The sequence below is a fragment of the Mya arenaria genome, chromosome 8, assembly GCF_026914265.1.
Source record: "Mya arenaria isolate MELC-2E11 chromosome 8, ASM2691426v1".
Lineage (NCBI taxonomy): Eukaryota > Metazoa > Mollusca > Bivalvia > Myida > Myidae > Mya > Mya arenaria.
The window spans coordinates 29837560-29852108 of record NC_069129.1 but is presented as its reverse complement, the minus strand read 5'-3'; the positions used below and the strand labels follow the sequence as shown (position 1 = coordinate 29852108).

At 34.6% G+C, this 14549-nt stretch overlaps 1 protein-coding gene across 1 annotated transcript; it reads left to right on the top strand.

The window, feature by feature from the left end:
- Positions 1 to 212: 212 nt before the first annotated feature.
- Positions 213 to 2305, top strand: LOC128244115 (ladderlectin-like). Its single transcript, XM_052962131.1, has 2 exons — positions 213 to 497; positions 1877 to 2305. The coding sequence occupies exons 1-2, from the start codon at positions 213 to 215 to the stop codon at positions 2303 to 2305; spliced, it is 714 nt and encodes a 237-aa protein (XP_052818091.1).
- Positions 2306 to 14549: the final 12244 nt, after the last annotated feature.

The window sequence follows — 14549 nt, the reverse complement described above, 5'->3', positions numbered from 1 at the left end:
TAAATACTGTATTAATAATAAATGAGTGGACTTTTATAATCAATTCAACGTACATGTAAGAGTATAGTTTCACAGGTTACTGTTTATTTAAAGCATATCAAATGTTATCATAAACAGTATCATACCTGTGAATACACTCGTGTATATTATAGCTGGGCTGTAACTTAGTAGTCGCCAGTGAAGGCTTGGGGTCAACCATTTTCATTAATAACATGATTTTGAACAGTATTGGTAACGTTTGGGCATTCTTGCTTTGTTTCGCCAGCTGCGAAGTCTTGACAACGCATTTCAGCAAGGCCGATGTATCAATCTCTGGCACTTTGGTTGAAGAGCAGCAGAAAAGGTCATCTCTTGACTGTATGAGACATTGTTTCAAGCAGAAGGAATCATGCGATGCTGCAAGATTTGACAAAGGAAGCAAAGTTTGTCAGTTGATATCTCTCCTTGGAAACCAGACACAGTGGCTGCCTAGTGACGGTGTCTGGAAAATAAACAAGGTATGGTTAATATAAGGCATTTTTAAAAAAATAACATAAAATAACAATATATAATGCTGACTAAGATTCAAAATAATAATTGTTATTAATTGATAACTGCGTGTATATATATTAAAATTTAGTATTCTACGGATATATAAGAAACCAATTTTTTACCCATGCATAATTAATAGGGATGCAAACGAATATTCGAATATTCGAATATTCGATCAAACGTTTGGTATTCGAATGTCAAAATCGGTATTCGAATATTCGATGTTTTTTTTGTTGAATAATAATAATAATAATAATAAATATTTTGCCTACAACTATGTTGTTGTATTTAAGATTCGTTTGTCTTGTTTAAACAACGATTGGCCCATAATGCCAGAGGTGTGAATGTGATGACAATACACTAAACACGCGGCATGTATCATTTAGGGACATATCGTCGGGTACCATAAATAGTCCCCGTGTTTTTACAATAACTAGCTTAATGTAAAAACACGGGGAGTGACAGAAAACGACAAGTGACAGAAAAAAAAATCCAATTATTTTAGGTAAATTGCTTCTACCAATTAAGAAAATCTAAAATAGACTAGTTCCCAAGTTGGTTTAGTTTTTCCGTAGTTTATATATTATAGGTCAATCCCAGAACGAGGCTGCTCGTCCTACGGAGACTCTCCATTGGCACATAACGCCATTTGACCCAAAATCCATCTAGGTTCACGTTGTTTACAAATATGAAGGCAGAGGAATATTAATAAAAAGTTTTTGTTAATTTTTCTCTGTTGATAAAGTATGACTTTTTGTCTTTCTGAAATGAAGAATTTCAGAGGCTCATTTGGTGTTATTCAGGGTTCGCCACGCGTAGTTATTACGACAAGGAAAAGCTAAAATGCCCCGGCTATTACTTTAGAGAATATTATAAAAGTTTACTACAACTTTTAAAAGATGTATTTTGGTAATCGAATATTCGAATATTCGTTCGAAAGAATTACCGAATATTCGAATATCAATTTTGCCATTCGTTTGCATCCCTAATAATTAATGATATAAATTATTCTTTAATATTTTATCTTTAAAGATGGTAGCATTGCGACAAATGTAATATTCAAATACATATGACAAGAATCATTGCAAATATTATCTGTTTTTTTCGCGAAAATGTAGATCAACTATTTATTAGCGGTACTTATTGAAGGTACTTTATAAAAATCATTTTTCAAGGTTATCGAAAAAGAGAATGAATGCGAAGGCACATATTTTTGATGCAGCCGACAACATATATATAACAGTGTCTACAGACACAAGCTTAGTAGACCAAATCTTATCCAAGTTTATGTTTAAAGGCACACCTACATATTTCCAAATTGGGGATCTTGTTTGACACATTGCAGGTTCCAACTGGACCAACATGTGACGTAGGATGGGTGTCCTCAGGTTATGCCTGCTTTCTCGTCGTAACGTCGCCAATGACATTGGACGCTGCACGCAACAACTGCGAGAGTTTTGGTGCCAAACTGGCCTCCATCTCCGACGCCAATGAAAACCAATTTGTCATTGATCTCCTGACGGCTGAAAGCGTCTATGAGTACGTTTGGATTGGCGGAAGTGATGTGCTGTATGAGGGGACATGGGCGTGGGATGATGGGGAGGCGTTCGATTTTGACTTCTTCCTGCCAGGTCAGCCTGATGGGGGAACACAGAACTACATGGTCATAGATGGGTCGAGTTATTACTCTTACTACTCCTCATACTACCAACAGTTCGGCTGGCGAGACCTTGGAGCAACTGGGTCCTACATGTCACTCTGTAAAAGTGGCTGATTGACTGACAGCAGTGAATCACTGAATTAGCGTTAAAGAGACAACAAAACGATGGAACATCTTAGTAAAATCTTAAAGAACTTTTATTTACAGAACGTTTATCATAAAACTATCTAGTTATAGCCTATATTAATTAAAATTAATTGATTATGCAGTTAATGTATATTAAAATCGTAGCACAATATACTGGAATTACTTTTATATACTCGTGTTTGAAGGTGCTTTGGATCTAGCTAGAAGGGTAGCGTGCGGAATCGACAATCCCATACTAAAATCCAATGTTAAGCAAACTTGAGTATCACTCTTTAATTTACTATTATTACATTTTGGTTACTGACGGTTCATGCGATGGGCGAACGACGGCCTTCAAGTCAATTATACCTTTTCGTATTTAAATACCACAACCGATTGAAATTGCTTAGACGAACACAGGGCAGCTGTCTTCTAAATCCTATGCTTTGCAGCATATTGATTACATATTTTGTTCTCTTTTTATTTTGGCAGAAACACTTGGAGCGAGTGGACGAACAATTTAAATACAATTTTCTCATTTAGTTTAAAAACAGGATCGGATGAAAGCAACATTTTTTTCTATCATATAAAAATGATACTCTGCATATAAATGTCCAGTTTTTAAGATATAATTCCCTTATTGGATGGAATCAATTTTGCATCTTAAAATTAATTATATGGTAATACATCATGTACCTTTTCATTGTATGGATCATATATCCGGTTATAACATTATGCAATCCGATTAGCTACATCTTTCTTATATCCAATTAAGACCTATAGTGAACACCGCTTTCAAAGTACTCACAAATTAAATTGGCGTGATTTGATGCAAAAAGGAAGCCGAGTATATCTCTATCTATCCCTATGTCTTTCATGAAGATCACGGACGAAACATCAACAAAGGTGGCCTATAAACAGTGCGGTCGATTTATACGTTGCCAAACAGACAGTGTGAATCGGTCCTACCAGGGCGTTTAGTCAAGCTTTTCTCTTAAGACCGTGACACTTATTTAGGCTTTTTTGATTTTGAAAAAGCGATGTATTGGCATAGTTTAACTATACTATGCTTTTAGGGATTTGAAATATATCGCAATATATCGGTTATTGCAATATAACTCCTGGCAATATAATATCGCAATATGAGTTTTAAATATTGTACAATTCTCACAATTAACCATTCTATATTGACCTTTCAGTTTAAAGGTATTCCTATAAACAAAACATGTACGTATGTATGTATGTATTTCTTAAGACCTTGCGGTCAAAGATAACCCGTGAAAGTGCAAGCACTTATTACCAACGGGGTCCTTTGTTTTTGTAGAAGGGACAGGACGCGGAAGAGACAGTGGTGGGATACAAAAAGGGACAGGACGCGGAAGAGACAGTGGTGGGATACAAGGAAGTCCGGGTGTGATACCATAGCTCTTTTTCGAAGAGACCCCTTGGTTCTTTTACGTGATCGGTGTAAAGCACCGATACACGGGGTACAACTTTCCTGGGTTAAATCAGTACTGAGTACACCACTTTTCCAAGCACTACCCTTTAAATGCCGAGCGCCAGGCACTTGATACTTGTATCAACTTTTAACGTCTTTCGGTATGACGCGGCCGGGATCGAACCCACGACCTCCCACTCCAAAGGCGGACGCCTTAACTACTAGGCCATGGAGACATACCCAACTCGATACGTTTATTTATCATATAAGAAAGCGTTTCAGGTACTGTTACAAAAACATAGCAATTAATTGAAATTACGTATGAATGTTACCATTTCTTAATTAACCAACAATTTTAGCTTTTAAATAAAATGATATTCAAAATGCGACTAGCAATTGTGTGATTTAGAAAATATGAGAAACGAAGTAAAACCATATGTTCGTTATTCGTTTTCAGTTTCGGTGATATTTAAAACTCTTTATGATCAATTGTGAGTATGAAAGTTATTAATTTCAGTTAAATTAAATTTAAATTTTAATTTCACCTATTAGAAAAAAATAAAAAGAAAGGTAAAAAGAAATATATACTCTATCAATATAATAAAAATTGGTCCATCTTGTTAAACATCACCAACAGTTGAAGTGTCCGTGACGCATTATGTTAAGATCTGTAATTCAACCAATTCATAATTAATAATTCTTTTTGAATTTAACGAACCTTTTGAAGCATTTATCGCGAAATAAAATTAACAAAATACAATGTTGATACAAAGCCTAAATGTAAGTACGTGACCCCGTAGTGTCCGTGACAAAGCTAACAGTTTTTTTCAATTATTTGTTATTAATTTCAATTACTTGTACTTTATTATTCGAGGTCTGGAACGAATAGATATCAAAATAACCCGAGGCCTTCTTTATTCAATAGTACTTCATTTCTCTCGCAGGAGGTTTGAAGGGTTTTTCAAATCGAATATATGTAAAGAAATTATTAAAGAGTTATTTTAAGAGTTAATGGTTTTTTAAATACATAAAACGATTTAGAAAACTATCAAAACAAAACGTTTTTCTTTTTAAATTTGTAATAGTAGAAAAGAAAAATTTCACGGACTCTTTAAAAGGTCATGTCTAAAAAATCTGGATTGTGTGTCTGACACTTAAACCACTTCAACTTGATTGTGAAAAAGAGAATTAGGGTACATGCCTTCGAATGTAAAGTTACACCATTTAAAGATGTTGTTTGTTACACCAGTTGCTGTGAAATTCTTATTACTCCGTTTTATAAAATAAGTCTTATAAAGCATCAAAAGAATCAACTGCAACCAATCGCACAAAAACTGGCAACACTTTTAGTTTGGTTAAAGATGGCCGAAATAGTCGTTGATTTGTTCCCTCATAGCTTTTGACCAACTGAAATGCACTATCTAGCCAAAAGATTTCCATCTCACTGTCTGTGAACTAAGAAACTGCATGCGGAGTAGCCTAAACAAGGATTCACTGCTGAATTGGGACAGAGGCCAGAACGTTTTTGGATGGAAAAGTGTGACGCTTCTGAAGGATGAAGATACAAATATTACGGCCATTTGAAGTACTACGCGGACCGCCACCTCATAACCAGACAACTGAATAAACAACAACCTGGGAATAGCTGAACCAGGGAAAGACCTACAAGCTGATAAACTTCCGGAGAGAAGCTTCAATTATCTACAAGGCGAACAAGACCTGTGATATGCTAGGGCAACCTGATGACACCCTCAACAGGCAATTCACATTCCGATTGAGAGGTGGAACACGAATATCTAGCCAAAAGATTAAAAAAATACTTTAAAGGCCCAGTGTCACAGTGAGGCAAGTATTTTCGAATAAGTGATTATAAATGTTTAAAATCCACAGATTTAATTTGTCTATATCAATTAGCTAATTTAGCTGAAAAGAAATATTTTCTTGAAAGTAACAGCGTAAGTATGATTATTGTGCTTAAAAACTTATTTAAACCAATATCGTCTTATGTTAAAAATGGAAGTCGATAATATATACTGCATCATAGAATTTTGGGCACAAAGAAAGTGACGTGATCTGCAAATATCGTAATGCTTTTGCGCGCGCTAAATTTGGATTAAACTTTCGGCTTTATTGCATTTTGTAATTGCGATAAACGCATTTTTTTATATTTCAGGGGTTAAAAAACTGTTTAAAAGGTGAAAAGAGGTCATTTGGATATAAGCATGCACATAAAGTTTCCATCCCTTGAGATTATGGTACTTTAACGTAAATATTGCAATATATTGCAATATCCTTTCGGCTGGCAAAACTGAGCCCTACTTGCTAGCTTACAGTTTGATGAATGCAATTGTATGTATTGTTAAATAAAAAATGAGTCAAACAAACTTCATCAATTTAACATTTTTTTGAAAGCAAATAAATAATGGAGGGCATTTTGTCCGTTTAAAGGGACTGTACTCAGTATGATGAAATAGCGCAAAAAATATAAAATTGTCGAAAACTGACACAATCTTGGTATCGATGTGTACAATGCACTAAAACTTACTTACTGAAGTACTACATAGTTTGCAATTAATTCATTTTTCGCAGAGTTTTCGTATTTTTCCATTAAAAAAGATTATTGGGTATGTCTACCTAGTAGAATTCATTCCTTATGCGTGATTGGCTAGTCGCCATTATCGCGTGATATTACCGAGTTTGGTGTATAGTTTAATTATATCACTCGTTTAGTGTAAGCTTTCGTAGCTCAGTGGTTACAACGCAGGACTGCAATGTTGGCGAAACCGGACTTCGACATAATGTGTGTTTTTATTTCGGTATTTTTTTTTTTACAATTATGATATCAACGAGTAAAACATTTTATTAAATAATTGTCCTGTGATTCGTTACACAAAAAATAATTTGGTTGCCAATCTGGTGTACAGTCCCTTTAAGGAACTATTTCATTAATTCTTACGAAGCAATCAATGAATCTTTGTCAGAAAATCAACAAAGGAGGTCGAGTCTGGACTGTATGAGAACAATACGTTATTTTGATTTTGTCTTTTGAATATTGCTTTAAGTATCTAAGGTAAAATAATAATTTTAGTATACATACAAATTCATTGTACAGTTTTTGTATTGATTTACAACGAAACAGTGTTTATATATCAAATAAAGCTTTATCATTAATAATATTATGATACAAATAATAAATTTTGTTCCAAGGAATTGATTCTAACAGTTAAATCCAACACCGTTTAGACATTGACTTTAAACATATACATAGGCGGGTAATGCAAAGGTTGATCAATTGAACATGGAATATGACAAGTTTGTGCAAATGTTAAGCCTACTGATAATGAGAGAGGAGTAGTGAAATGATTAACTAAGCTAACATTAAACGCACAGAAAGTAGTGCAAGGGCTTACTAAGTTAACATTAAACGCACTGAAAGTTGTGCAAAGTCTAACTTAGTTAACATTAAACGCACGGAAAGTAGTGCAAAGGCTTACTAAGTTAACATTAAACGCACGGAAAGTTTTGCAAAGGCTAACTCAGTTAACATTTAACGCATGAAAAGTAGTGCAAATGCTAACTAAGCTAACATTAAACGCACGGAAAGTAGTGCGAAGGCTAACTTAGTTACCATTAAATGCACGAAAAGTAGTACAAAAGCTAACTAAGTTAACATTAAACGCACGAAAGTAGTGCGAAAGTAAACCAAATGCATTAACTTATAAAGGACATTAGCGTAGCTACATTTAGGCCTGGTAGGCCTGGACCTAAAACTTTAAAAAAAAATTACCCAGGCTAAGCAATAAAATCTAATAGCTACTCAAACACTTTGAACAACTCAAAAGTTTGTACTATTTTTACCAAAGCAAGACTGGTGTTTATCTAAACAACATGTATAGTATGGTGTATTGCTTGATTTTATTGTAATCATTGCTTACAAGTATGTAAGGCCCTAGCTACGCCACTGACGGACAATTGAAACATGTGATCGTCATAGCTCTTTTTGATTACTTCGAATCAAAGTCAATTTGTGAATTTAATACCACATTTCCATTATACACGATAGCTCATATGTTCGAAATGCCTGAGATTAGAAAAATGGAAGTACAAATTTCTCGATAGTATATTAAGTACACATGCTTTTTAAAAGTTATGAAATAGCTTTTTGAGTCTTTTATTTTTAAGGTTGCTTTTTACATTGGAACAATTAGACTTGTAAGACTAACATAGTGTGTCCGTCAACAGCACTGTTCCCATGAATAATCAGTTTGTATTCTATAAAGAGGTGAAAGGAACTTTATGTAACAAATTGAACCGGAATTTTATATAACAAAAATGTTTTTGATTTGTAGAACAATAACTTAAACAGAATTTGTGTAGCACTGTTGCAGTTATACTGTCGGTCTTGAATTGAATATTGGAATAAAACGCCATATTGTCTGACTTCGAATCCTGTTACGGCTATCGCGTATTTGTCCCTCGCCCCTTGAGATTGAAAAAAAAAACTACACGGGAGGTTTTATTGTACATTCTTGCAGCTTTTGTTTCGATCACTTTATGCAGAAAATAATATCAGTTCACACATAAGACGCGAGATTTTATTTTAAGTTCCGCACATCACACACAAACAGATGCGTATGAATTTTAGAATTTCATAATTATGTTATGTACTACAATAGCAAATGTTCATTTTTTCAAACCCAGTTAAGTAGATCCAAATTTTTGGCTATGCTGGAAAACAAAATATTCCCACGAACAAATATAAAAAAGAACCCCTATGGAACTACTTTTTCATCTAAAATTTAACTCCCTTGTTGAAAACCGTTCTCACCTCAAATGCCCCCCCCCCCCACGCTGCAGCCAAGACTCCTCATAACTCTTTAAAAACAATTTGACTATTTACATATTTACTTAACACCCTACGCGAGGGTTGGGATGAACCTATCGTATACAAGCGGCCATGGGATATACTTATAATCCTAAACTCAAGTATATATTCATATATTAGATAATGAACATACTGCTATGAGTTTAAATGACTTCGTACCATATATTTTTAAAAATAGTAATAAACATGCAATTTATGAATGCAAAGGTTTCATTACACTGTTACTTAAACATCTGCCATTTATATGGATAGAGGTTATAACTATATATATCCGTATTAATGTTGGTAATAAGTCACCATGTACAATATATTTAGCAAGCCTACATGACTAATTTGACATTTAGTGTGCGAGTATTGTTCACCCGGAATGTTTCAGCGTTTGAAGTCACTTTATTTCAAATTTTTACGTAGGGCTATCATTTGGAAGTATATATTGTATTATTTTTTAATAATGTTTTTTTTTGTTTATTCCCAGAATTAGTACAATGTGATGCTTTTCATTATGAAACTCTATGATTACACAGTTTTAAACCTTTTTTTGCCAATAACGCGGACTATGTGGAGTTTTTATAGTTTCAAACAATAACTGCGTCATATATTTGAGAGGTTTTTGCTTTAGGTAATCTGAATTGTATTCCTTCGTCTGCAGATAGAGTTGGGATCCCTAATCATAGAAGTGCTTGGGATTTACCGATTAGTTTATTATAATTTGTTTATTATTAAGTGTTCTCAAGTCAATGCATACTTTGATAAGATTTACCATTTCCGTTTTTATTTTTTTTATTGTTGGGATGAGAGTGAGGTTGTGCAAACAAACTAGTTTACCCCCCCCCCCATCCCCCCACCCCGTTAAATTGCATTTCACTGACCATTCCAAGGCGGTATCTAACAATCCTTGATAAACACCCCTAGTAATACATAATTTATCTAGTGTGTTGTTTGTGGCGTGTTGTGTTGTTGTTCCATGTTTCTGGTTTGTGATGATTTGTTTTTGTGTTCTATGTCACCTGCCCACTGTCATTAAACGGTGTGTATGTTTAAACATTTACCATAAAACTGAAATATATAAATATATATAAATTATACAGAAAGAGTTGATAACATTGTGATATAGATAAACCTATTTATAAATATGATCCGCCATACATGTATATATAAGCCATTGTATTATATTAATTTGATCAAGGGTCATATCGGTCTATTTCAAATATGTAGTGTGTTGTATATTGCTTTTGAATAAACTTTCTTCTACTTCTATGCCACTTATAGTTTCCAAATATATGGAGCAAATGTTAAATGTAAACATTCGAACTTTTAGAAATGCCATAGCTTGTTTCGTTCCTTTTGGTGAGATGGTAAAGCACTATTTACAAAAGTCTAAAATGGTAACATATGATAAAAGGGCCCGGCTTATGTTTGGTCACCAAAAATATTTTTCCGGAAATGCATCTGAAGACACTTTTTAGTAGGGAGCGAACCCACGCCGGAACAGTCAAGAAAAATAGAAAATAATAATAATGTATCCACACTCACCAATAAGAACTGATTCTCAACTGAATGAATTTAAAATCTATAATGAAAACCATGATAGCATCACGTTGAATCACGTAAATAGCACTTTTCAATATTGTACACTTCAAAAACGATATTTAAGCATATATCAACATTTGTTGAAGGGTTCCAGCCGCCAGTTACTTATGATTTGCCACAATTTATTTTGTAATAAAAAATCAGTACAAATTGAGTTATTTAAACCAGGAACGAATCCCATTTATAACAAAAAACCACCGAATACTCGTGTGAAACCTTAACACTATCATACACTTGAAGCATACTACTTTCACTTTCCGGTCGGTCACCAACGTTTTAAAATAAGGTTAAACAAGAAATATCTTTAAAAAAGAATTGGCGATCAATTTGTAAAGAGTGTATGAGAAAGCAGTATGAATTTAACATGTGAATACTGTTTTATTTGCATATCAAGTGTTATAATTATTGCTGAGGTCGAAACAAGTTTAGATTTTACACATATTTCTTACACAATACTACTAATTGCAGACTTATATAGTTGCTAAACATGCGCGGTATTAATCTGAGAAGGTATTAGCCAAGTTTTATTTCATTATGTCCATAGTACCTTTTAAGGTTAAAGCAAAATACTTGCACAAATTAATAAAACTCATTGTAATCGCAAAAACATAAATTTGACTTACCAGAACGATGAACGGCATTAAAGTTAAGTTGTTTTGCCTCTAGAGTATCAAATAGGATCGACCTTATTTTTTAAGGGTTTTGGTTGTCCGGTTAGCGCAGTGGTTAGCGCACTCGCTTCTCACCAAGGCGACCCGGGTTCGATTCCCGGCCTGGGCGCATGTGAGTTTGGTTAGTGGTCACCAAGCCGGACAAGTGGGTTTTCTCCGGTTTCCCCCACACCACAAGACCACACTCTCGCGTAAAATCGTGCCAACGAGAGTGATTAATATAAGTTGTTATAGCTTGTTTCACAATCGTTATAAAATTAAATAAAGTTTAAAACTAAGGGTTTTGGTTTTAGCAGAATCTGGGACCAATAACAATAATAATCCTACTCCCAGGCAGAAGTAACTATTCCGAACGGGAAAACGGATTATTTAAATTTAATCAAATCATGGACCTATAAACAAGTCCGCGAAAATATAAACAATCCGTAATTTTGTAAACAATGTACAGTTATGATCCGTAATTTTGTAAACAATGTACAGTTATGATGTTTACGAATCGTAGCTACCCGGCCATCTCCGGCCAAATTCATTAGACGCGGCCCAAAGTTTTCTTGAACGAACGGACAGGTGCTAGTTTCTGAACTGAACTGACTTGGTTTTTCTAAGGATATATTAAAGGAGGTCAATCTCAGGGCGAGGCTGCGATTTTAGGTCGATCTATCTTCGCGTTGTTAGTTGAGACCAAATAAGATCACAGTGGATTTGGAACTATTCGGTTTTGTTTCCGATTTGCTTTTTGTTTCGGATTTTTTTAACTGGAAACCCTCAGAGGCTAGGTTTGTGAAGGATAAAACAGGGTACTTATTTTCTTCAAACAATTTACCAAAGTCTTCCGATTAGAAGCATACGTCACATAGGGGTAATAAGTCTTTGTTGAAGATAAATTACTGAAAACACATTATGTTTGATGTTTTAAATAGTAATATTTCCTGTGTTCTCACAGAAAGTTATTGCTGAAGCTTCATGGAAATTAAAGGAATTAAAAAGTCAGTATCCAGAAATTTTCATTTAAAATTTCATCTTATTAATGCCTCTCGTGTGCTCGCCCACTTAACTATAAACCATTCAAAACAGTTTATTTCCTTTATTTCTTCTACATTATTCATTTAACACAATATTAGAAAAGTCCACAATCTAAGTTATTTATCTTAAGATCTAGGTCAAAACTAAGGTTAAACCGCTATCGCCGAAAAAATCGATACATACTTTTTTGCAGTGTACTTTTTTAATATCATGTCATGTAATTATGTTTTGTGCTGTGCTTATGGATGTTCATCATGATAATCATCAATGTCACATTTGTTTGCTGAGAATTCTCTCGATTTTTACATTCATATTTCTTTTTAACCTATCGTTACTTGTTTTTTTTTTCGTTAAGCAAACCCAAAATTGATTCCAGTACAATGCCAATAAGAATTTGGGTTTTCATAAACCCATGAGTGTATGCATTAAATGGGCACACTACAGGTTGATGCGAAAAACATATATATTTATATATAAATATATATTATTTAAATTTTAATGCATTATTGTATTTGACCTATTTTATGATCAGAACAAAAACAAAACATGAGAAAACAATATCAGCGATGTTTTGGCACTTTTTAACTGGTGAAAAGTTATGGCCATGCAGCTATAAATTAAAGATGCACCCTTACTCCCACGTTAGATTTACTACAATTAATACTATTGTTTTATTATTCCTAAAAAGGATGAATAAATGTCGAAAACAATGGTTCTTATGAAGGATACCTATTTTAATTTGAAAGAAATGTGCATATAAGACAGTATTTCTACCATTTTAGATTATAGTAGATCACAGTAAATATTTTAGCATTCACCAATCATTTAATATTTTTGCGTTTTTAGCTATTAAGTTCACGGTTATAATCTTGTTATCAGAAATTAACATTTTTCATAAGTGCATTATTAAGTAATTCGTTAAATGTTAACAGTAAAAAGATGTGTTTGTTATACATGTTTATGCATTGATATTGAATAAGAGTGGCACTTTAAAAAAGTTTTTGATATAGACTAACATTTTTCTATCTGTCCACAAATCATATGTGTTTTGTTGTTTTGATCAATAAAGTCAAATGAGTTAAATATAATAATGCATTCATTTAAAAATGCACCAGCATATACTGTGCTCCTTGAAAGCACATTGAGATACCATGCCATAAAACGTATTTTTGCCATTACTATGCTCCTAACGCTTCCTACTTTGGCCAAGAAATATCTGCAGAACATAGTGTTATCCTACATTATAAGGGTGGGGAATCACATGACTTTATTGGGTTCTCACATAAGTCACCAACTTGTCACAACCAATGTAAACAAAGAAGTAAGTTACTTTAATTTCTAAACAACTTAACTGTCATAAAATGTTATTTAGAAATTAACGTCACTTACTTGTTTGAATACATCGGTTGTGACCCGTTGCGGCCCATGTGAGAACCCCTTTAAGTCACGTGATTCCTCAACCTGATTATCCCCGTAATTGAAAAACAAACTGCTGTATACCTTTAAAAGTCCCGACTGATCTACTACTAAACGGACTCATGTTAAACCTGAACCAATGCATTGAATTCTGAAATTCACACTGTTAGACGCGGTTTCCGTCGACAGTCTTTACTTTTTCTTAGTTTTTCTCAATAATTTGACTTCCTCTACAGAACGTTTTTACGCTGAGGACTTAAATGTGCGTAAAATGTAACATTTTTTCAGGCCGTTTTTCCTGTAAACAACTGTTTCAATTCATCAATATAATACCAATCACTAGATCAAAACATACCAAACAGAAACATTACCAGAGAGTGGGGCACAACAATAATTATATCTGGACATTACTTTAGCATATATCTGCCAGTGTATCAGATCATATTCAATGGCTCACAAGTCTTGCTACACTGTAGCACGCCACGGTCAACAGGACTTTCTGTCAGTGTATTAGATCTTTTGCAATGGCTCACTAGTCGCGCTACACTGTAGCTGCGCCCCGTCAACAGGACTTTCTGTCAGTGTATTAGATCTTTTGCAATGGCTCACTAGTCGCGCTACACTGTAGCTGCGCCCCGTCAACAGGACATTCTGTCAGTGTATTAGATCTTTTGCAATGGCTCACTAGTCGCACTACACTGTAGCTGCGCCATGTCAACAGGACTTTCTGTCAGTGTATTAGATCTTTTGCAATGGCTCACTAGTCGCGCTACACTGTAGCTGCGCCCCGTCAACAGGAATTTTCTGTCGGTGTATTAGATCTTTTGCAATGGCTCGCTAGTCGCGCTACTCTGTAGCTGCGCCCCGTCAACAGGACTTTCTGTCAGTGTATTAGATCTTTTGCAATGGCTCGCTAGTCGCGCTACACTGTAGCTGCGCCCCGTCAACAGGGCTTTCTGTCGGTGTATTAGATCTTTTGCAATGACTCACTAGTCGTGCTACACTGTAGCTGCGCCTCGGTCAAAAGGACTTTCTGTCAGTGTATTAGATCTTTTGCAATGGCTCACTAGTTGCGCTACACTGTAGCTGCGCCCCGTCAACAGGACTTTCTGTCAGTGTATTAGATCTTTTGCAATGGCTCACTAGTCGCGCTACACTGTAGCTGCGCCCCGTCAACATGACTTTCTGTCAGTGTATTAGATCTTTTGC